Here is a 25,205-nt window from a genome sequence, read left to right as displayed (position 1 = left end):
AAATTAACTGTGATCACATCCTGGGGATAATGATCAGGGGGAGACCCATGCATCAGGACAGCCCTTGGTAATAATGTATTTTACTAGCCATATTCAAATTAAAAATATACCAGGTAAGCCATCATAGAGAAAAGACAAAATTCTGCAGAAAGCTGGTCTCAAATTTCTGAACAATTACAAAGGAAAATGTAAAAATATATTAAGAAAATCCCTTCATTGTAGTCTTTATATATAATACAAATGCCATGTCACACAGTCATATTCCAACTAATATTAACTGACATATGTTCAGGAAAAAATGGCAGTAGGTATCAATTAAAGATAATCATTCATTTTCTTAATAATACATTCGTGTTCTAATTTCTTTTGAAGAATTGTCTTGATGTCAGATAAGCAAGTTTGATTTGACCCTTGCCCTCATGAGTTACGATATCTTCTTTTAATAGTGTCTTGATATTAATGATTAATGTCTTATTATTAAGACTTTATCAAGATAGCATGCAAAAACATCATATTCTAAAGCAAAATTAATCAAACCCAAAGTCTATATACATCTCAATGGAAACATTTCTAAACATTTAGAATAGCCATTCTGAGGGTTTGTTAAAACATTCAAGAAGAAATAGATCATTAATAAGATCATCTTTATCTGAAAAAAATGGCAAAATTTTGCCCTAGCATACAAATGATATATTTTCATGCAAATGATATATTATTTTCATACAAATAAAAATAAATAAAGCATTACATCTAAAGAAAGTGAATGTCAACAGTTAACTCTTTCCCCTTAAGACATTTAGCATGCACAGTCAGACAGATTACACACACACACAAAGACTTGCAGCTGTTTTCACAAATATAGTTTTCCTGATTAATTTAGCTATTAACTCGTCTTATTAGCATCCATTACAACAAACAAATGCTCAAGTTACCACACTGGTTTTGTTTTATTTTCTTATTTTAATACAACCTTGATTTAAGAAATGTTGAAGCAGTTTCAGTTTTAGGGCAGAAAGAAGGACAAAGTACAGTAGAGACACTACAGTCAGTTTTAGTTATGGAAGACAGCTGTAGAGGTAGTGATGCATTGTTGAGATCCTGGTTCTCTCTAGGATGAGCCTGAGTTCTCACCCGGTTAGATAACACATTTATTAATCTCAAAAAATTGGAGCAGTACACTCACTTCAAGCGTCAATTTTTTTTTTAAGTTAAAGAGGATTCAAAACCAACAATAAACCTGAAAAGTTTTTCACCTACCATTGATCCACCGAGCTTCTGGATTATGAAGTCCAAATCCTTTCCCCAAAAGCTCCTCTAGTGACAATCTTGTTTCTGACGAATTTGTTAGCTCATCTGAAAAGACATACAAAGTCAGGACCTTATTGTGTGTTGTTTTTCTTACAAGAATGAGATTTAAGATTTAAAATTCTTCACTTCAAAATACACACTAACTAGACATCAATCTGAAGTGAGCATTTGAAATAGATTTTGACACTCAAAGATTGTTTCTTGACGCTTTGCTTTGTTTTGCAAGAAAGGGTCTTATGAAATCGAGACTGGCCTTTCATTCCTGACTATCTTTCCTTCTCTTCCGACACGTTAACATGCTAGGAGTGTACTACCACACCTGGTCTCAAATTTTTAAATAAATCATAGAATTTTATTATGCAATTGTTTTAGTTAATATCAATTTAATGGATCTGTCCCAAGGTTTACATTGACATGCACACCCGAAGAACAGGGAAGAACTACTGTTTTTGCACTCTTCAGCAAGATCCACTTCTGTGCCTTTGATCATAAGCTAGTCTTCACTTTTTACACTATTTAACAAGAAATTTAGCCTTTTGTAAAAAGCTAAATATGAGAGAGATGGGGGCACATCACAGATAAGAGAGAACTTTCTAATCCAAGGCAATTTAAATAAACAGAATGAATGCAAAATTGTACCACACAATTAGCACCTAACAAGTGCTAAGCAAATCATATTCTTGAATGCCAAGTTCAAAGAGTAAAGAGCTACAAAGGAAACAAGTACTGCACATTAACCCCTGGAAGATGAGCATGATTTGATTTTCTTTTTACATTCCAAAGTCCAGAAATGGAAGACTATGGCTTGAATTAAAAAGTTGTGTTTGTAACACCCCTTTACATTCATGGGTCTATAGAAAACAATTTGTCACTTTTCTTACAAAATAACAGCATTGTTTATTTGTGAATGAGCGAATTCTTCTCGGTGACCTTTTAGCTATGACCTTCCCTGTGACTGAAAACTAAATGTCAAGGATATGTACTAATCTCACTTGATTTTTATCTTTGAAAAGTTCAGCATTTACTGTACCAAGAGCTGGCTGTGGCTTCTCTGCAGTAGGTAGGGCGGTCATTCATTTCAAATACAGTCCACTGCATCCATTAACCATGGTTACCAAGATAGCTTCTTAAATATGTGAGAAGTATCTGATTTCTGCCTTAGCACCAGACATATGCAGATGTAAAAAGCATATAGTAGAAAACGATATACATCTGACTGTTTACTGAGGAATCAGAAAGGTCAAATTTTGAACTTTCCTGGGGATAGAGAGAGCACTCAGCAGTTAAGAGCCTTTACTGCTTTTCCAAATCTATCAAGTTAGGTTCTTAGCATCCACATAAGAGAGCTCAAGACTTCCTGTAATTCTAGTACCAGAATATCTGGTGACCTCTCCTCACCTCTATAGGCACTTGCACACATGTGATATACACCCATAAACACATACAAATCAAAATGACTCTAAAGGCATTGAACTTTCTGAATTCTAGCAAAAGGTTTCAAATAACAAGTACCTGTGGAAGCAGGAGACCTGTCTATTCATTTACAAAACAAAGCCTGTGACATAGGAGAGTGAGGAGGCAGGATGCTGAGGAGCTTTAGAGATACCAACAGATTATCTTGCCCAAGATGTCAAAGAAAGTCTCAGGACCAAATTGATTGCCCTTGTCTACAAGAAATTAAACCCTTCAGATACTCTCAAAGTCAGTTTGGAGTTTTCTGAAAAACCCAACACAGTTTATCTTCTGCATTCCTGGAAGTTAGAACAAGAAACACTCACATCACAGGCAAGTACTCAACCTCTGAGCAAATTTTACATGCTTTGCTTACTATTTCTTTTAGGATGATGAATATATGCACATGAACAGAAACATGTACACACGTGTGCAACAGTATTAATGTATGTACTTGACCTTGCAGCGAAAGTATACAACACTAAATAGTCTTATGTATAAATAATTATTCAAATACTCAAAACAAGTGTTTGTACTCCTCAAGCATGTCCTCTTCTTTAAATATACTGCCATTTCTATTTATGTGTGAGTGTGCACATGAGTTCAGGGGTCTACAGGGCCAGAAGAGGATATTTGATCAGCTGTAGGAGGAGTAACAAGTGGTTGCTAAGAGATGAACTTACGTCTCCTAGAAGATCTGCAAGCACTCTTAACTACTGAGCCGTCTTTCAAGGCCCTTCAAACAGGTCTTTTTACACTACAGAACACATCATACTGGACTCCTCTCAGCTAGGTTTCCTTATCGTTTTTTATATAACACACACACACACATATGATATCCAAAAGTTTGCTAAAGTTTTCAGTACTGATGCTGGGGATAACTTACTACTCTCAAATTTTCTTACATTTGGAATATTCCATTTTTGATTGCTCATGTAGTTTACCTCCATATTAAATTTACTGCTAATAACTTGAGGTTACTGAAAACAGAATTTTCCCAATGCAAGTGACTATTATAGATAAGATTAGTAGAAACTGTATCACAACTTGTCAGAAAGTGCATATACATATGAAATTCTGGAGGGAGGATAAAGGAAAATTATTGATAAATATTAATGATAATTAAACCTTTTACTTTTCTGAAATTCAGTTTTTCATATTCTATCTTTATTAAAGTTTTGGCAGTCTGTTGTTTAATGGATGTTTCCATTTAAGTGTAGGTTCTTAATCAATTCTAGTGGAAGGCTATCACATGCAAGTCCTGCATACTCTTCAGTCATTGTCCTTTCGTGGAAAATAAGAGGAGAGAAAAGGACTCAAATGATAAGTTCCTTGCCCCTTGTTGACTTTACTGTGTCCTTGTATTCATTTCCTTGTGTGTTTAGTTCTATGCCATTGATGACATCACCCCCAGCAGTCAAGATACAGAAGAGTTATCACCAGGGTCTCATCGACCCCATACCTCCCTTTCATTAACTCCACCCACTCATTGACTTTAGCAACCAGTATTCTCTTTGGATGATCATAATAAACATGTTGTGTCAGTCTCAGAAAATCAAGTTCACAAGCCTTTTCTTATAGATGGAGCTAAACTTTACATTAATACTATTGCTCTGTTAAAAGATCATAGCAATAAAATGATTTCTAACAAAATTATGCTCCTCCCATAGATTAGTGTTAGAGAAGTTTCCCCTTGTAGTTAATGAGGAGTAACACAGAGATTTACAATTAGGCAATGAGAAGAAAATGAAGGATATTGGAGCACTCAGTCCTAACTTGGTTGTCTTCATTAACCACCCCTTCACTCAGGACTCAGGAAGCTATGTGGAAGAAAAGGTAGACAGATTACAATTGCTAGAGGGGATGCATTCACAACAGGATGGATACATATATGAACTCACAGAGACTGTAACAGTGTGTAAAGGGCCTATACATGGTTAAGCTAGAGAACATCCTAGTGCTGAGTTGGGGAAGTGGACATGGGTTCCCAGAAGTAATCAAGAAGCTATCTTTAATTAATACCTTGCAAAGGAAAAAAATCATCAGTTTTCTCTGGTGGAGTCTCACTGGACATATAAGTCACACTTCAGAGTAGACACCATACCTAGCAGTAGACACCAGCCCCAAACAAACTCAGTAGTATTTTAGTAGACATTTTGTCTCATATTGCCTTTTCTTTTGTACATTTTTTGCCTTATTGGGGTTTCACACACCCTTTTTACAAAAAGGCATACTGTAGTAAGCTACTGTCACTTTCTTCATTAGTTCTTTTGTACAAAAGCAAGGTCTTTCTTTGTTTCTAACAATACACATACATACACACTCAGGAATACACAATGCAAAAATGAGTAATCTTTTTTAAAAGGAGACAGGAAACACTCAGAACCTCATATTGAAACCTAATTCTTCATGTGACAATCAGACACGAGGATGATTGTCACAATGAATTTCATTCATTTTAAAGATTGTCTCAGTAGCTTAACTACAAAGCTAATTTACAGCAGCGCATTTGAGATGCCATTCAGGTACCTCAGTCACTCCAAGTAAACACTGCACGGTGGTGCAGAAGCAAACTGGCATTAGATTGCATAATACGCTGTCATGCGAAGTTCCTTCCTTCATAACTTCAGTGATGGAGCTTTACATTACTTCAATACAAAAAAAAATCTTTGCTAAAATTTAATATTTACTTCTTGTGGGGTTTATCATTCTTGGGAAGTTTGTTCAAACATAATTTACTTGAACTGTCTAGTATTTAAATGCAAGGGATCTGCTATGACTAGATTTAAGCTGTGTCCTAACACTCATATGCTGAAAGAGAGCTGTCCAGGGCAGCTTAGTTCAGAGGAGGTCCTTGGGGAAAGGATTGGGTTATGAGGACCATGACCTCACCCTTGGATTAGTGGAGTAATGAGATTATAATGTGATAGGTGAATATAAAGTGATGGACTCTTAGAGGTAAGACTGAGTTGAAGAACATAGATCTTCAGAGACCACAGGGTCCCTCAGGGACCACATCCTACTCGCAGCTTCCCCTCTTTCCCTCACACCCTTCCTTCCCTCACCCTTTCCTATCTTCTTCACTTCCCTTTCCTATGCTTTGCCATCCCCCCTTTCCTCCAGCCCCATCTCCTCCACTCTTTCTGCCTACCTTCTTTTCCTCTTCCCTCTTGCTGCCTTTTCCCTCTTTTCCTACCCCCTTCCTCGGCTTTGCTCTCTTGCTCTCCCTCCAGACATCTTCAGCCCTCTGTTCTTCTGTCTTTCTTTTTATGCCATTTGTTTCTTCTAGTTTGTTTTATAACAATATCCTGCAAGATGGAAGCTTTCATTCTGGAGGAGGGCTCACTGATGTTTACAGAGTTCCAAACTGAAACATAACATCCTGGATCTTTAAGACTGCAAGAAAACATCTGGAGCAACATAAGAAGCCTCTGAAAGCTAAAAGACTCCCAAGCTTCTTTTCTTCCTGCGAGTTTATTAGGTGATAGGGACTACGGAGAAAAGACTCTAAACTTTGAAGCTACCTACACATTGTTCATGAAGTTCTGGGGATGCAGCACACATGCTGGGATGGGCTTTGTATAGGTCACTGCCCTGTCAACCATGCTCCTATAAGCAGCCACCCATACTTCTATACTACTAATATAATTATGGGTGGTTGTACTTAGATGGAATCATTTGGACTTGTCCTATTTCTGTATTTGGGAGGAGTAGATGCTTGTTCATGCCTCTCCAGGAAAAGCCACACACCACACCCATAAGGTGAGCAGCCACTCTGCACACCACACACTCCCAACTGCCATGTCTTGTTTTGTTTTGTTTTTACAATACTCCAGACATAGGAGGCAGAAACACCTTGAATCTTCATTTATAGACCTCTAAATCTGTGAGAAAAATACATCTTTCCTCTTTAAAATGAGATTTTTCCAAGTATTTTGACCCAGTGATTGGATCATGAGGATTCAGAACCACCCATGGGTTCATCTAGAGCTGGTGATAGGTGAGTGATCAGGGTGATGAAGGACAGAGTGAAGGTAGTGGATAATCAAGGACTCTCTCTGGCACTATTTCCTGTTCCCAACCTCTCCTTCTTTCCCCCTTCCTACCTTCCCTTGACCCCTACATCCCTTTCCTCTTCCTCTCCTTACTCCTTTTTTTTCTGATTCTTCAATTTCTCCTTCCTTGTAGAAGGAACTGTGGGCCGCTTCCCGCCACCCGCCTGGCTAGCTTTACCTGAAATAATTACACAGAAACTGTATTCTTTTAAACATTGCCTGACCCACTAGTTCTAACCTTTTATTGGCTAACTCTCACATCTTGATTAACCAATATCTAATAATCTGTATGCCACCACGAGGTCGTGGCTTACCAGGAAAGATTCAGCATGTCCTCCTGTCTCCCTACATCCTTCCCTTAGGGTCACTTGCTTTATAAGCAATATTCTCCAAATGGAATGTTTTCTCTGCTTGTGGGAGTTCTTAAGTCCCAGGATATTCTAAACTGACTAATAAATTAGCTCACTTAGGTGTATGCACACCTGTGTTTATACATGCATGCCAGGCTGAAAACCTATCACAGGGTAACCACTGCTATTAAAGTGATTAATATTTCCTAACCATGTAAGACTTTGCTGTGGTTATGAACACCACAAACTCCAGAGAAATGGAGAATGTAATAATAATAACAGTATTTACAGACCTATAAAAAGGACTCATAACTTTCAAATAGCTACAGGATATAGAAGCAGCTAAATTGTTCCTCTTTGGAAATGTGAATTCAGTACTAGAACAAAAATTGAAAAATTCATTCCTTGTTCTTTCTTAGACTCTAGTCTGTTATTTAAGATCATAGACTGCTATTGGTATCTCTGTTCTTCCTTCCAAAACGGAATCCAATTTTGCTCTTAAACGGCCTTTGAAATTAGTTGGCTACATAATCTCAGAAGAAAAGGGTTCCATCCCTCAGTATTGAATAGACAAAAAACTAATTGATAGACTTTCAGTGCTTCGGCTCTCTTTACTAGAAAGAATTGTGCTACTTTTATCTGGTTTATTCTTGATATCAGAGGGTCAGAAACATTTCTTTTAATTTAAAAACCCATTTGAAATAATTTTCTGTTAAAACATGAATAAAAGGGAAAATCTAATCAAGTTATTCAGAATTCCTCCCATAGAAGAAAGCCAGTCTGCTTCTCATGCATGGGATTGTCCCTCCATCTGTCTTCCAGTCAGCTAGCAACTCCACTGCCTTCTGTTGTAGCTTAGGCATTTGTGCTTTGTCTGTGCTTACCGTCATTCCCCTTGTTTAGTGTTGATACAGTGTATTCCTGCAATGTTCTTCCCTTTAAAAACATTTTGTAATTATATTTTTAATCATTTCATTGGGAGAAAGGATGCCACGAGACTCATATGGAAGTCAGAGGACATTTCAGTGGAGTCAGTCTCTCCTTCCTTTCTCAAACTCAGGCTGTCAGTCTCGGCACAAAGCACTTTTACCTACTGAGCTATCTTTCCAGTCCTTGTGTGTCTTTCTTACCTGAAAAGGAAAAACTCCCTACTTCTTCCCTCTTCATAGAACTGGCTGAAAGTGCAGAGCACATGTCACAGTAATCAAGTTTAGATTCCAGATATTTAAGCATACTTGGTGTTTTTCATCCTTTCATGGGCCAATCAACCTTAACTGATACTACGTATGACAGCTAAAGTCCTAATTTTTATCTTCTTGGTTTTTATTGTGCCATCTTCTTTTACTATTGAATGAAATGCTACCCTGCAGACAAACTGTTGTCAAAAGTTACAAAATTAGAAATAATTTTGGATCACAAATTATTTTCTTAATTTTTTATTGCATTTGGTTTTATTTTTATGTGTGTGAATACATACGTGCATTGTGGGTTTTGCATGCTATCGTTCATGACTGGAGGTCAGGGACCATTACAGGCCTCATTTCTTCTCTTTACCTTCATCATTTCAATCCTGAGGCTCAAACTCAGATCATTCAGTTTGAAAACAGGTGCTTTTACCTGCTGAGCCATCTTGGTAGCCCCACAAAGGGTCCTAAACGTTACCTTGTAAGGACATGAAAAATTTTAAAAAACTTTGAAAGATTAAGAGCTGGTTAGGACAGTGGTTTGAGTAAAAGCTATAAAAGTTCCACGATTTGCCAACTGTCAACACCCAGCTTTGTGGTCTAGACCGAAACAGAAGTAACTGCTCGGGGGAGGACAGGGGCATGCACAGAAGCAGAAGTAGCCACTTAATGGAAGAAGGGGTGTGCAGAAGTAGTCCACACTTCTTGCTTAGCAATACCAACTTCCTTGACCCTAAATAAACCTGGCTTGTGGTTTTTGACTATGTATGTCAACCCTATGGGAGCTCTCCCTGCTGCTCTGCATCGTATGTAGTGTTTGAGCTCCCAGCCTGGCTGGAAAGAATAAACTTTGCATTCTGGACTTGACTGGATTCCGGTGGTGTCTCTCTGTTGATCTCAACTTGGGCATAGCTACCGAATTTATTAGAAAACAAACAGGACCATCAAGATGGCTCAGCTGGTAATGTCCATTGTTATGCAAGCTTAGTGACCCAAGATCCACTCTGGAAACTCAGGGAAAGGTAGAAGGAGCAAACTAACTTTGCAAGGTTTCTCTTTGTTTTTTGACCTTCACAAAGCACTAAAGCAACAGACTACCCCCATGCATGCATACATACACATAAACAAGCAAATAAACAACACAATTAAAAACGAGACATGGACCTAAACAGATCATTCTTAAAAGATGAAATATATACACTTAAGAACTTTTTTTTTTATTTTATTGCTCCATATCCTTAGCCACCAGGAAAATACAAATTAAAACTACTCTGGAATTTTTATTTCACCACAGGCAGAAGAGCTAAGATAAAGCAAAAAAGTAACAAAACAAAATACCACACAATGACAATAAATGCTGATACGTATACGGGGAAGGAACACTATTCACTCCAGGTAAAAGTACAACCTGGTGTAGCCACAATGGAAATCACTGTGGAGTTTCCTCAAAATGCCGAAAATTGATCTAACACAAGATCCAGAAATATTACTCTTGGAAACATCCTCAAAGGACTTGACATATTCATACAGAGATTTCTTCTCATCCATGTTCATTGCTTCTTTGTTTACAACAACCACAAAGAAGAAGCAGTTTAGATGTCCATCAGATAATGAACGGATATTGGAAGTGTTGTACATTGACATAATGGATTGTTACTCAGATATCAAAAAATAAAATTATGAACGTTACAGGTAAATGAACAGAGTTGGTAATCAGGTCCAGAGAGGTAGATGACACATGATCTCTCTCTTTTGGAATTTTTAGGTATTTGTGCTCTGTTTGGAATACACATAGAAATGAGGAAATTAGTTACAATCAGATGGGCTTTCAAGGAAAGAGAGATAGAGTACAATGGTGGGAAGGATTAAACGGAAATAAGGGAACAGGAAGAGTGCAGTAGGATGTGGAGACAGAGTAGAGGTGGGAAAATGGAGATGAAAAAGTTTTTTTTTTAAAAAAACAGTGTGTACATATATGTACACACACATACACACACACTGTAAATACAGTTACCCTATAACAGGGCAATAATTCTATAACTAGATACCACAGGCTAACAAAGAGAAAGCCCTATGCCAGGAATGGGTTACTGCTATTGGATTTGTTGACCAATGAAGTCCTATACACCTCTATATATCACAGGATATTGCCAATATTCTTGATTACCAGTTAAAACTTGTTGAGAAGACTGCATTACTTTTTCAGTGTCCCTAAGCCTTAGATATAGAGGTTATATTATTGATATATCAATTGGGGACTAGAAAGCCTGAATCCACTGTTCTTTGCATGCTGAGTGTCTGTGATAGGCTCTGTGTGCTACAAGATAACAAACAAACAAACAAAAAACACAAAAAAGCTTCTTTGCTGGGCGTTGGTGGCTCATGTCTTTAATCCCAGTACTCGGGAGGCCGAGTCAGGTGAATCTCTGTGATTTTGAGGCCAGCCTAGTCTGAAAGAGCTAGTTCCAGGACAGGCTCCAAAGCTACAGAGACATCCTGTCTTGAAAAACTAAAAAGAAGAAGCATAAGGAAAAAAAAATCTTTTTTGATGTAGGGTATGAGCTGCACTCACCTGTGAGTATAAACATAAAAATTTCAAACATTATTGAAAATTATACTGGTTTAGGAAAGTGGTGATAGTGGCTGCTCTCCTAGGGTAAATGACCTTACCAGTCATTGGAAGTTTGCTAGGTTGGCGGTATTCACAGTATACAATGAATTCTCTATTGTACATGCCTTGAAAACAGACAGTTATGCAGTTCTTGGCTCTTGGTTACCTTCAACGTAAGAATGCTATTGTTGCTTTCTTGGACATAGTTAGGTAGGACCTTTAGTCTTACATTCAAGCTCAAGGAGACAACAAACGGCAATGGTAATAACCTATATTGTTTTGGGAATCTCTTGGGTCTCTGACTAACACCTTAGAGGGAAGTCTCCCACACTTTGAACAGGAAGATTCTAAAAGCTAGAGAACCAAAAGTAGCATCTTGAAATTTCAATGGTTGTCTAAACAAGACCTGCACAATGACAATGTAAGTTGATATCAGACATGGATTTGGGAAATCTCACAAAATTTCACAAAATAGTTACAGTTAATCAATGGATGGCTGAGATGGGAGAATCTGTCGTCTCCAGGGACAAGCCCCAAGGCAAACTGGGCAATCCCAAATTGTCATCATTAAACATGTTCACGTATGAGCAGCATTAAATGGATACAGCATGCAATATATATGCATACGAAAAAAATAATCAAGTAAAAAATAAATCTTGAAGTTGGGAGAGAATGAGGAGGAACTGGGGAGGGATGCAGTATGTAGAGAAACAATATAAATATTATACTCATGTATGGAATCCTAAAAAGATGTTAAAAATGAAAATAAGGAAAAATTTAAAGACTTTATTGCTAAAAAAACATAAAATTGACTTGTAGGATGTGGGAAAAATGAAGCTTTAACAGTATGGAAGCTTTACTCTGTTTGTTAGAGTTTGTAGTGTTGGATACTGCAAGAGGAGAAAAGTAATCATCACTTTTACTCGGGTATGAACTCTGCTATCTACAATTATGACTAGTCTGGCTTACACGCCTAATGATATAATAGTTGCACAAATGTCATGGAGGTAACCAATCTATCAATCAATCCATATCTGGTTGCACTTTTGGCTGTTCCTCAAAACAGAGCTCACATCAGACACTGTTGTTGGGTCCAAAGCCTGTAGTTTGGGAGGACATAGACCCTAGTGGACAACCTATAACTATTATTCTACCAGACAGACACAGAATTGAACTTATTCTTAATAATTTGTTGTTATAGTCTCTCAACCCTTATCACAAAAGTTTCTTTTTGCAGTAGATGGTGATTAATACAGTGAACTACAGTTCACCAAGGTATAAAGAATGAAAGACTGTGGAATGACAATTCCTAAAATGAAACACCTGTATCATATTCATTCATCCCATAGCTTGGGGATCATTGAGGATGAGGCGGTAAAAACAGTAAGAGCCAAAATTCATGGATGCCTACTAGGAAACTATTTTCTAAACACAACAGGATAGTTGCACTTAAGAAACCACAATAGTTGCAACAGCACAGGTAAGTCCTTTACAAACTCAAGCCAAACAAAATTACGTAATGGAGAGGGTGATGGTCATGAAGTCCTACCACTTAGCTGAGGAGTAATTGGCAATTAGCAACTACCAGGAAAGGAAGCATCGGTTTTATTGTTGGTGTAGCCCTGGCACGTTAACCCTGCAGCAGTGGATGATCACATATCCAAGAATAAATAGGCAGCATGTTAGACTTAATGGTTGCTTTGGAAATAGGACATAAAATTAGATGGGTAATAAGGGGATCAGATCTAGAAGGAGTTTGGGGATATGGGCAAATAAAATTCAAATACATCATATAAAATTCTCAAAAATCTAGTAAAGAAAAGAAAAATATAAACCTTTTATCCCTTAAGAAAATATATAGCTCTCAGTGCATATTTATTTAAGTAATAAGAGTACATATAGAGCAAGACTTCATGGCACACACCTTTAATCCTAGCACTGAGGAGACAGAGAGGTGGATCTCCGTACATTTGAATCCAAACTTTTCTACATAGGGAGTTCAGGCCAGCCAGGCCAATGTAGTAATACATTGAAAAGTCAACAAAGGCAAGAGGAGTATATGTTGATGGAATGGAAGAAAAAACTCAGCAAAATATGGGTATAATTTCATAAATATTGTTATTTGTGGAGTTGACTTTATTTTCTTCCATAAATGAAGGCTCTTAAAGAGATCACTAGGCACAGAACTCAGCTCAGTAACTGTCAGTCATTACACTGATTTAAGCATGGAACAGTATACAGAACTTTAAATTTTTCTGTCCCAGAAATGCACAAAGTTATGTTAGTGTTTTATTTGGGGTGCATATTTGTTTCATTGTTTTTGTAGCCAAAACATGCCTGTGTATTATCTCAGATTTGCTGTCACAATCCACTGGGCAAACATGTTAACGACAACATCAAATGCACCAAAATGCATCAGAGTTACATTAAAGAATGTAATGCTCACCACTTCCCCTTTGTCTAATTTGACAAAAGTGAATCCACATATGAATTCTCCCTTTCTCTCCCCATTCCTTCGGTATGTAGTTTGTGGGTTTTAGCTTTTCTGTGTTCTACCCCTTGAGTATCTCAGATCTGTTCCTATTCCTGTGTCACTCTGGCCAAGGGCTTTGCTCTGTATTCATTGAACACATCAGAAAGCATCACATCAGGAAGGATGAGACACTTTATAAAAATCTTTAACAGAATTTTAAAAAAGGATTAGGCTACTGGCTCTGACTGAACCCAGCTGACCTAGAGAACAAACACTACTGCAAACACACCACTATTAAACTATAGTACTATGTTGATTTCAATATTTATGCCAGATGTTTGTTATATGAAGTTTATTTCAACCCTTTGGCTGTTTTCAGTAAACGATTACAATAGCACACATTCATACACACATATTGCTCTGAGTCAGGGTTGTGGAAGAATACATAATTTAAGATTAAAACTATGTATTAGCATAGATTGTAAAAGATGAATAAATGCATGGGAAGTTCAAGGCAAGCAAGGCTGGCTGTTCCAGAGTTTTTCTAGAGGTGAGTTAAAGAAACAGGCTGGATACACAACATGCTATCAGATGAAGTCTTAAATGATCTCAATGTCTATTGTTAACTCAGCTGTGGGGTCCAGCAAAATTTATTGTCTCTTAAAACATAAAAGATATTATCATAAAAATATATCGCCACACCACTCCAAATGGCACTAAACTGTTCTTAATACATAATGAAGAAATGTAGTAAAATTGAAAATTCATCCAGGTGTCTGTTTTTGAAGGGAGAACTCTTGACCCTATCAGTTTGAAAAGATTCCAGTTTGAATAACTCAAATGCTAACCTCTAGATCAGATCTGTGTGTGAAAGAAACTTCAGGGTTCATGACAAGGCCGTGTTGATTTCCAAATCACCCACTCAAGTAAAGCCGCAGTATATATCCACTAAGATACATCTGTGTTTAGTCCCTGTTAATTTGACTTCCTCCTTCTCATGTTTTAGGAATTTACTTTCATTGTGTTACTTTTCTTTTTCTTAAACTGTTTCTATTTAAATGTTGTTTTCTGTTTGTGACAATAGTTTCTTATTTAAAAAGGAAAAAAAAAGAGAAGAGGTTAGTGAATTCTTCACCAATATCTTGCAAGCCTTTTGTCTTTGATATTTTATATAATATAACATAGAATCATATAACTACATTCATTTTCTAAACCTGGATGTATTTGAATACATGTTTTTTTTTCTGTAGAACATAATTTCCAAATAGAAACTCCATACAGAATCCTTGTTTTTCCTTTGATTTATTGTTTTGTTTTCTATAGTTAACATTCTTATGTTGTGTGTTCATGCATGTGTATACACATGTGTATGGGTGCATCAACTGTATGTACACATGCAGACAAGAGATTGGTACCAGTTGTCCTCCTATATTGCCCTCCACTTTACTTTTTTGTCTAAACTGGGTGAGAAGGGAGTCTCAAGAATCTACCTGTCTCTGCATTACAAGACTGGGGTTACAAATGACTGAAGTATCGAACTCTTACATGTGTCCTGGCGATCTGAACTCAGGTTTCTCAGGTGTGTACAGCAAGACCTTTATCCAGTAAGCCATTTCCCCAGTACATTTCCTTTTTATTTTATCTTAGTGTGTGCTGTATATGTGTTTGATAATTATGTACATATGTGTGTGAGTGCTGAAACACGTGTACCATGGAACATGTGCAGAGATCAGAGGCAACATATGTGTTGATATTCATTGATACATGAAAAACAAGTAATAATTAAAAAAAATAAATGTGAGGATAGTTAAAGCACTAAATACAACTATAAATGAACAGAAAATGTGCAGCACTGGTAGATTTGAGAAATTAACAACAAAGAGAAGAGCAATGTGGAACATTGCTTGGTGGCTAAAGTGTTGCCTTGAAATTGAGACAATTTAATTCAGATTTCCAGGATACATATAAATTCTACATGAGCATCCTGAATGTTTCCACTTCAACCTTGAGAGGAAGATGTAGGACATTCTCCATGAGAAGCTGGATAGTAGCAATAGCTGTATCAGTGAGCTCCAAGTTTGATCTAGAGATCTTGTCTCAAAGCAATAAGACAAAGGGTGAAAAAATAGAGTACATGATTTCCTTCTCTGATTCTGCATGTATTCACTGCCATATATTTATAAGCATATACTGTAGTGTGGGCAGCTACATGCAAGGAATGCTCGCAAGTTCTGTGCAGTATGATGTGTCACTTAACTGCACACACACACACACACACAAAACCACCACTCAGAATGTGAGTCATACACAGAATCACCAGCACCCAGAATGTGAGTCACAGAAGAAAAGATAAAGATTGTGGTGGAAAGAGACAAAAATTCAAATCATTAGGATTCTCAATTTCTGAATTGTGAACCATAGAAAATAAATGGTTTAGCCTTGTCTTCCTAAATTTATAGTTATTGGTGAGACTTTCTCTCCAGGAAAAGGCAGAAGGCTGTAGCTGTGGATACTGCAGCAGTGTATGGCATGCCAAAGTCAATTTGTGGTCCACAGATTTAAGAGCATAGTTCTCCATTTTAAGAATGATGTAACAAAGTCAATTCTCACAGGTTCCCATTTCTCTAGACATTTCTTGAAAGGGACAGAGATTACACTTGTCTGAACAATTTCAAAAGTGGAAAATAATATTAATATATATGTAGGAAAGATAAAAATAATCAAAATCATCCTAGTTAAATTGTCTTTTTCCAGGGCAAAGATAAAATGTAGTTCAATACTTTTAAAAGTACTATTCTTTAATTTTATTTTTTTTAAAATTTAGCACATGCAACAATGGGTTTCTTTGTGGCATTGTCAAAGCAGTTACACTTTGTTAATATTTATCCTTCTAGTCCACAGTCCTCTTCTGTCCCTTCTAGCCACTACTTATTTTCTCTCCAAACTGTTGGTGAGAATATGAACTGGTAAAGTGCTGTGGAAATCACCGTAGAGGTTCTTTAAAACACCTAAAATAAAGCTCTTATAGGTTACAGCAATGCCACTCCTGGATACATGCTGGGTATATCAGTACACTCCTGGGTATATTGGGTGTGTCAACATATCACATCCAGTTTTATCACTGTGCTATTTACAGTTTCCTAGAAATGGAACCAGCCTAGAAATTCATCAATAGATGAACATATAAAGAAAATGTGGAATTTTACACACACAAAAGTATTTTTATGTGGCTGTAAAATACATGCTGGAGGAATAAGTTCCTGATATTTGTAGAAAAACAGATGGAATGGGAAATCATTATTACATCATTAAGTGAAGTAAGCCAGATTCAGAAAGAAAAACTCTTCATGTTTCCTCTCATAAGCAGAAATAGAAGTCTGTGTGTATGTATGTGTATGTGTGTGTGCACATGTGTGCACGCATTTGTGTGTAGGATGTGAAAATAGAAAGGGAACCATGAAAGAGGAAGAATAACACCTAAGTGGTGTGGGAAAATTGTCTGTATTATGTCAATCAAGTTTTAAATAAACGCTGATTGGCCAGGCAGGAAGTAAAGGTGGGCCAATGAGAACAGGAGAATGCTGGGAAGGAGGAAGCCCATTCCTCCATAGTCCTATCCAGATCACGGAAGAAACAGGATGTGACCTGCCCTGCTGAAAAAGATACTGATCCATGTGACTAACATAGATAAGAATAATATAAGTCATAAGAGCTAATAAGAAGCCTGGGCTAATGGGCCAAACAGTTTATAATCTTATGGAGACCTCTGTGTGGTTTTTTTTGGCTGTATGATTTTCTGACAGCTGTAGGAACAGGGAAGGACAGAAACCACAACAAGCCCAGCCTTCATGCTACACCTAAGGCTGGGGAATAGATCTATCATTTGTCCATTGAAGTATCATCTACAATAAATATCCATCACTCACTTATCTATCATTTATTACTATCATCTATTCATCAATGAAACATTTCTAGTGATAAAATAAAAAATATTTTAGAAGAAAAGACTAAATGTATAGGAAAATATATAATGATGTGCTCTTTTACAATTTTATATATTGTGGTTTAACAGAGAAAACACATACACATACTTATTCAGGGCATTTGACCTTTCAGCAAAGTTATGACAGGTAAAATAAAAATTTACATTATGATTTTTCTACTTTTCAACTCTCTCTTGCCCCGTGTCACATTGAATTTCTCAACAGTGTGTTTCCTTTTCCAGATTGATTTTTACTCATTTAAAAAAAAATGACTTCCTTGCTCATGTTCTCCCTCCTTCTGCTCCTCATTTGGACCTTGGGAGCTCAATCTAGTGTACCAATGTGGGTCTCTATCTCCATCCATCGCCAGATGAAGGTTCTATGGTGATATGCAAGATATTCATCAGTGTGGCTATGGGACAAGGCCAGATCAGGCACCCTTTCCTCTGCTGCCCAAGGAACAATCTAAGGACCTCTCCTTGGACCTGGGAACCCCTCTAGAGTCAAGTCTCTTCCAAACCCGAAAATGGCTCCCTTAATTAAGATATCTACTTCCCTGCTCCCATATCCACCCATCTTCCATCCCACCCATCCCATTCCCCAAATCTCTCCAGAATCCTCCCCTTCTTCCTTCTTTCTACCCATCTCCCCTTACATCCACCCCACCCCTGTGCACCCAACTTTTTGCCTGGCAATAAGGAAGGTTATCCAGGAGGATATCTATATGATTTTCTTTGGGTTCACCTTCTTATCTAGCTTCTCTGGGATCACGAATTATAGGCTCAATGTCCTTTAATTATGGCTAGAGTTCACTTATGAGTGAGTACATACCATATTCCTCTTTTTGGGTCTGGGTTATTTCATTCAGTAAAGTGTTTTTTATTTCCATCCATTTGCATGCAAAATTCAAGATGTCATTGTTTTTTACTACTGAGTAAAACTCTAATGTGTATATGTTCCACACCTTCTTTAACCATTCTTCTATTGAGGGAGAACATGAGCAAGGAAGTCAGGACCACGAGTGGTGCGTCCACCCACTGAGACGATGGGACTGATCTAAAGGGAGCTCATTAAGGCCAGCAGGACTGGGAGTGATGGAGCATGTGATCAAACTGGACACTCTGAATGTGGCTGGCAATGAAAATTGACTGAGAAGCCAAGGACAATGGCACTGGGTTTTGATTCTACTGCATGGACTGACTCTGTGGGAGCCTGGTTTGTTTGGAAGCTCACCTTCATAGACCGGGATGGAGGGGGGAGGACCTTGGACTTCCCACAGGGCAGGGAACCCTGACTGCTCTTAGGACTAGAGAGGGAGGGTGAGGTGGGGAGGGGGAGGGGGAGGGAAAAGGGAGGCAGGGAGGAAGTGGAAATTTTTAATAAATAAATGAATAAATAAGCAAAAAATAAAATAAAAATAAAAAAGTGAGAAGCTGAATGTAACAAAGCTTGGCTTTTGTATTTTCTTATTTTGTAAAATATATTGGTCCCTATCTTCCTTCAAGTAGAATGAACCACAGCTATTTTATAAGCCCAAGACATGTCGTCTAGCCCCAAAGCCCGGGATGTTGCTTCTATGTCTCTGCATTTGCCCTGTATGAACTGGACCATGAAGCTAACGTGTATATTGACTGCTTCTGTGGCTGCTGTGACAAAATCCCAGACAGAAGTACTTAGAGAAGGGAGAATATATTACATTCTCATTCGGAGGAACAGTCCATTGTGTAGGGGGATTAACAATTGAAAGAGCATGAGGAGCCTGCTCACAGGGCATTCACAGGCAGGAAGCAGTGGGAGATGAATGCTGGTGTTTAGCTCATCTTCTTCTTTGTGCTTGTCTTGCCACAAGGGCATGTAAAGCTGTTGCTTACATTGTGAGTGAGTTTTTCCACCTCAGTTCATCTGATCTAAGTACTCCCTCAACGATGCACCCAGATATATATCTGCTGTAATTCTCCATCCTGCCAGGGGTTGGTGAGGTGGATTAATATATAAGGTACATTGTATATAAAGTTGACAAGGTAAGTTTGATCCCCATGTAAAAGTAATGAAAGAGAATTGACTCCACAAGGTTGTCCTTTCTTATTTAGCAATGCACCCATATGTGCACAGCATACACATAATAATAATAAATAAAAGTTGCAAATAGAAATTTTTAAATTGAATATTAACTACCATAATTTTAAAAACTCAAACAAATACTGAAAAATATAAATAGATATTCTACTTCATGTTAGTAGTGGGAGGTTAGATCAAAGAGTACATGTCAAATACTTAGTACAGCATCTGGTATGTGGCAAGCTGTAATAAATATTATGTGTTAAAACAGGGTTTCTTATGATCTTTGCAAACTTAAACACATTATCATATATACTAAATTTTATTCTGTTACATTTGGAAATTTTAAAATATTAGAAAAAATGTAATAGAAAAATAAATAAAATTTTGTAACTTTTTCTTACTCTATTTTTGTTAGCTCTCAGAATTGCCTATTTAACAAGCAACAGTGGAACTCAGAGTAATGGCTCCGCAGTTAAAAGCACTTGTTGCTATTGCAGAGGATTCCGGTTTGATTCCTGAACACCACCCATATTTAGTGGTTCATAAACACTTGTAACTCCAGCCCCAGAAGATTTGATGACCCCTACTGACTGACCTCTGCAGGTATCTGCATACAGAGACACATAGCACGCATGCATACAAAATATAAATGAGCTTTAAAGATAACAATTAGTTTACTCGAGGGAAACTGTTAGGCTGCCACTGTTTTCTCTCTGGCAGGCTAATCGTATTGAGCAGTGTGACATTCTTGTGTGCTCATCTGGGTCGTTCCTGGAAAAGTAAACAAGCAAAGACATTCCATATTTCCTATCAACATAACATAATCTCCTTTTCTAATTCAACAAAATAAAACAAACAAATTGCATCTTGTTTGATGCTGTTGTTTATGCATGGGTCATGCAAATCTGAAAATCTGTAAAATATTATTTTCCCCTCATAAAAGCACAATGAGAGAGTTTAATTGCTGCTTTGACATTTTCAGACACAGGTCGCATGCTTTAATGACACCTGTTAAATTATAGCTGCCAAGAAATTGTTTGCAGCATAGTCTAACATGGCATTCTAACTGACTCTTAGCAGGCTCGATTATTGCGATGGCAAACAATTGTCACCAGGATCAACACACTCTGAACGTCTGTATAACAAAAACAGATCAGCTGTCATGTGTCCAATCAAATCCTTAATGTCATATAGAGCTATGCTCAAATATATGTCTTTATCTCCATTTATCCAAACAGAAACAGATGGATATATATTTAATATTAGAGTCTTTATTTTAGAAAGCTGTTTAACTGTAATTAAATAATAATTGTTATTGAGGTTTATACAATTCTGTAATGCCTTTCAGTCATTTTTACTGACTCTTGCTTTGGCCCTACCCACACTGGCCTCCGTCTTCTCACTAAGGCCTCCTTCTACTTCCATGTCTTCTTTTATGTGTGGTTACTAAAATCAGAGCTTGGACAACTCATCAATGATCAACACCATTGAAGAAAATAACCCACCCCCTCCCACAATTGCAATTTATGATAAAATGTTGAGGGGCCCAATGTTACAAAAGTTCTTGCTATGAGGTCTCACGGTGCTAGCATATTTCCAGTTCTTGTCACAGTAAATAGAAATAGGAAACATTCTTCATCTCAGTGCCGCACACAGCAAGGCCTGGTGTCAGCTCACATCTTAAACATAGCCTCAGAGAACACTAAGATGCATCAGTGTCGTATTAAGGAATTATCACACTGATGTCCTCTTGAATTTCATGGATTATGAATGAGTCCAAATTTGAATTCTATGTTCCTTTTATTGTGTCTCCCATTTCTCTGTAGTTTATGGTTACTGGCATGTCTATAGTCTGTCTGTGGTGTGTATCTGGTTTGTACCTACTGTTTCCCCCAAACAAAAACTTTACTCAACAATTATTGATTAGCAGAGAAAATGTGACAGGGGAAAGGAATAATAGATCCTCTACAGACCTCTGTAACAAATATAAAAGGAAAAAAGTCACCCAGTTGACTCAGAAAAGCATACAGATGTTATCAAACTACATCTATGAGGTTTGCGACATTAATAGTGGGGAGTTGATTGAAAGTTTCATCAACTACATTGGCTATTTTCAGTGAATGGTTACCACAACACACACACACACACACACATAATTATTCTGATTCGGTAGGAGAGAAGATAACATAAGAGTAAAGCTATTCATTTAGCTTAGGTTGCAAAAGCTGATGACAACAGAAATCCAAAGAAAGCCAAGTTGGTTGCATCAATTTTGTTTTGTTTTGCTTTGTTTTGTTTGTTTGTTTTAAAGGCACTGTAAACTTACGTGTGTTGAACACACAGTATGACAGCAGGCTAAGTATATGGTCTTAGATAACTTTTGTTGTGTGATCTACCAAAAGTTTAATCCTTTATGGTTCAAGATATATTTTCATAAAAATGTATCACCACAAGGCTGGAACATCAATCTGTCATTCTGACACTGAGGTCAGTTTATTTACATTTGCTTGCTTTTTACTTTCTGAAAAAACCATTCAAATCTGCTGGCTTGCTGATTTGTTTTACAATACACACATACACAATCACACACACACACACTATCTATCTATCTATCATCTATCTAATTAATGACATTTTGAATTTTGCGTGCAAATGGATGGAAATAGAAAACACTATCCTGAGTGAGATAACCCAGACCCAAAAAGATGAATATGGTATGTACTCACTTATTAGTGGACTCTAGCCATAAACAAAGGACATTAAGCCTATAGTTCGCAAGCCTAGAAAAGCCAAATAACAAGGTGAAACCAAAGAAAAATATATATAGATCCTCCTGGAAATTGGAAGCAAACAAGATTGCCGGGAAAAAGTTGAGAGCATGGGGGTGGGGGTAGGGATGGGGGTTGGGTTGGGTTGAGGGAAGGGGAGAGGAGGAGAGAGAAGGGAGAAAGGAAAGACTGGAGAGAGTTTGGGGGAGTGGAAGTGTGGAGATGGAGGAAGGGTGGATATTGGAGCAAGGAAGAAGACACCTACATTGAGGGAGCCATTTTAGAGTTGGCAAGAGACTTGGCTCTAAAGGAGATCCTAGATGTCTATGAGGATGTCCCCAGCTATGTCCTGAAGCAACAGAGCAGAGGGTGACTGAACTGGCCTAGCCCCACTATCACACTGATGATTATCTCGAGTATCACCATAGAATCTTCGTCCGGTGACTGATGGAGATAGAGACAAAGTCCCTCATCAGAGCAACGGGACTGCGTTCCCAAGGTCCAGTTGAAGAGCAGAAGGAGGGAGAAGATGAGCAAGGAAGTTTGGACCACAAGGGGTTGGTCCATTCACTGAGACAGTGTGCCTGTTCTAATGAGAGCTCACCAAATCCAGCTGGACCAAGACTAAAGGAGCATGCAATCAAACGGAACTCTCTGAATGTGACTGACAATGGGGTCTGACTGTAAAGCCATTGATAAGGCACTGGGACTTGTTTCTACTGCATGTACTGGCATTTTGGGACCCTAGTCTATTTGTCTGCAAAGCTTCCTAGGCCTGGATATAGCTGAGGAGAGCCTTGGATTTCCCACAGGGCAGGGTTCCCTGCCCTCTCTTAAGGAGAGATGGAGAAGGAGGAGGGTGATTGGGGGAGCAAGAGGGGGATGGGAGGAGGGAAGGAAGTGTAAATTTTTGAATGGAAAAAAAATTTTAAAAAGAATTTTCCACATCCTTACAATGTACTTCAATTAAATTCACCTCCCACTCTCCTGAGGTCCAAAATACTCCTCTTACCCTCCCAATTTCATTTACTCCTTTTCAATGTTTTTAGAGTCCGTGTAGTCTAATTTGTACTGTTCACAAACTCCAGGGTCTTGGCCCATTCACTGGAGCACAGTTGAACTACCAGGACCCGTATCCACAAATTAAACTGGCTTTCCCTTCCACAGAGACCATCAATTGTCAATAACTACTCAGTTAGGAGAGACCTTCACAAGTCCCTCCTTTATCCATGCTGAAATGTTTAACTGGCTTGATCTTGTTCAGGTGTTGTGCAAACAAGCATAGCTGCTGTAAATTCATGAGTACAAGAATCCCATCATGCCTATAGGACATTGCTTTGTTCTGGTCCTCCTCAACTTCTGGCCTTTACTATTGTTCTGTCCCCTTTTCTATAATGACCCTTGGGGACTGAAGGAGGGAGGGATAATTTGATGTCCCGTTTGTGGCTGACAGCTCACTAACATTTACTTTGCACTTTGGCTAGTTGTGAGTTTCACCTCAAAGCATCAACCTCAAAGCAACTTTTCAGGTGAAAGTTGAGAGCTACACTGATCTATGGGTAAGGATAAGGGGATTTAGGAGGCAGTTTGATATCACTTTCATTTCTCAAGATGCTGGCAGTAGGCTCACGACTGAGACCTGAGAACTTTTCAACTATGGCTCTTTAGTAAGCTTTACAGTGCCATTCATCCTTTTTCTCCTCTGGAATGGGCTTGAAATCAGTAAGGACAGAGGCTTACATGTGGACAGGGAGAGGTGAGTAAGACAGAGTACAGGGGAGGGAAGAAATAACTAGTACTAAAGAGGTTTAAAAATTCTTACTAAAATAAAAGTGTGACAGGATTAGCCCTACAGAGGATATCAAGTTCCTTCTCAAAAGCCAGAAGTTGGCATTTATGGGATATCCCCCCTTGAGATGTTCATCAGACATATTGCAGATATCTTCAAAACAATACAGGATATTGTCCTGACTCTTGGTTCCCCACCAGAACTTGGTGATAGAACCCAGTTGTTAAAGGCAGCCACATGTTTTGGTCATAGGATATAAAAAAATCAAGTTTTTACTGACCAGTCAGCTTTCTCCTTGCTGGCTATCTCTCATAGTTTGAAAGGTTCTATGTAGGCTGTAGGAGCAAAAAGTCATGGACAGTCTTACCAAGCTATAAACTCTATAAGCTTTAATAATGACTGCACTGGAAAAGATAAATTGCCCTATTAGGTAATATTTCTGTAAACAAAGGCATGATTCCCTAAGTATTAACCCCAACCTTGGTTCTGTTGATTGTCGTGGACATCTATCTGGTTCCCTCTATCCTTAGTCCTCCGCTTTGGCTCCAGTGAGTTACTTGAGCTTAATGGGTTCTACACTGCACCGGGTAGTATAGTTCTACCTGAACATTAACATACTTAGTCTAGGATTTTTCAAACTATTTCCTTATGTGGCATTGGACCACTTACAAAAGTCTTAAAATTGAGACTACTTCAGGGAGTAGAAACAAAGGTATTCCCTGCTGAAACTGAGATTATAAATGAATGTCTGATACTTTTCAAGCTCTGATTGGTCTGAAAAATAAATCTATGTCATATGCTCATCTATCGAGTACCAAAGTAATGAAAACTCTGCAATAGGAATGACAGCTAGAGCTAACATTTGAGACACTGTGTCAGGACTCTACAATTTCAGCCTGAGTCAGCCATGATAAAAAACATGAAATCAAGGGCACCAGCCCACTGAAGCTGAATAATGGTGTCATATAAAGAACCCACAGGGTGTTATTTCAACATGACAGGCAAATTGAAGAACTTGATGGATATCTTTTACAAAACACTGTGACTAAAAAGACTAGGCACTGCTGCTTCACAAGCAAGCCAAAATTGGTAAACCATATTCCTCATAAAATGTTTTTCAGAACATGATAACTCACATTTTAAAAACATGTGCATGTGTGCACACAAGTAT

At 37.9% G+C, this 25,205-nt stretch overlaps 1 protein-coding gene across 2 annotated transcripts in view; it reads right to left on the bottom strand.

Annotated features, from left to right (window-relative positions):
• Positions 1-25,205, bottom strand: part of Dpp10 (dipeptidyl peptidase like 10) — a 723,175-nt gene that overhangs the window by 548,458 nt on the left and 149,512 nt on the right. For both annotated transcript variants that reach the window (XM_048443790.3, XM_085688334.2), the window contains exon 3: positions 1,258-1,353. In XM_048443790.3, the coding sequence (XP_048299747.3) occupies positions 1,258-1,353 (96 nt within the window). The remainder of the gene's footprint in view (positions 1-1,257; positions 1,354-25,205) is intronic.

Source organism: Myodes glareolus, chromosome 5, assembly GCF_982192425.1.
Source record: "Myodes glareolus chromosome 5, mMyoGla1.1, whole genome shotgun sequence".
NCBI classification, from domain to species: Eukaryota; Metazoa; Chordata; class Mammalia; order Rodentia; family Cricetidae; genus Myodes; species Myodes glareolus.
This window is presented reverse-complemented; position numbering and strand designations above follow the sequence as displayed.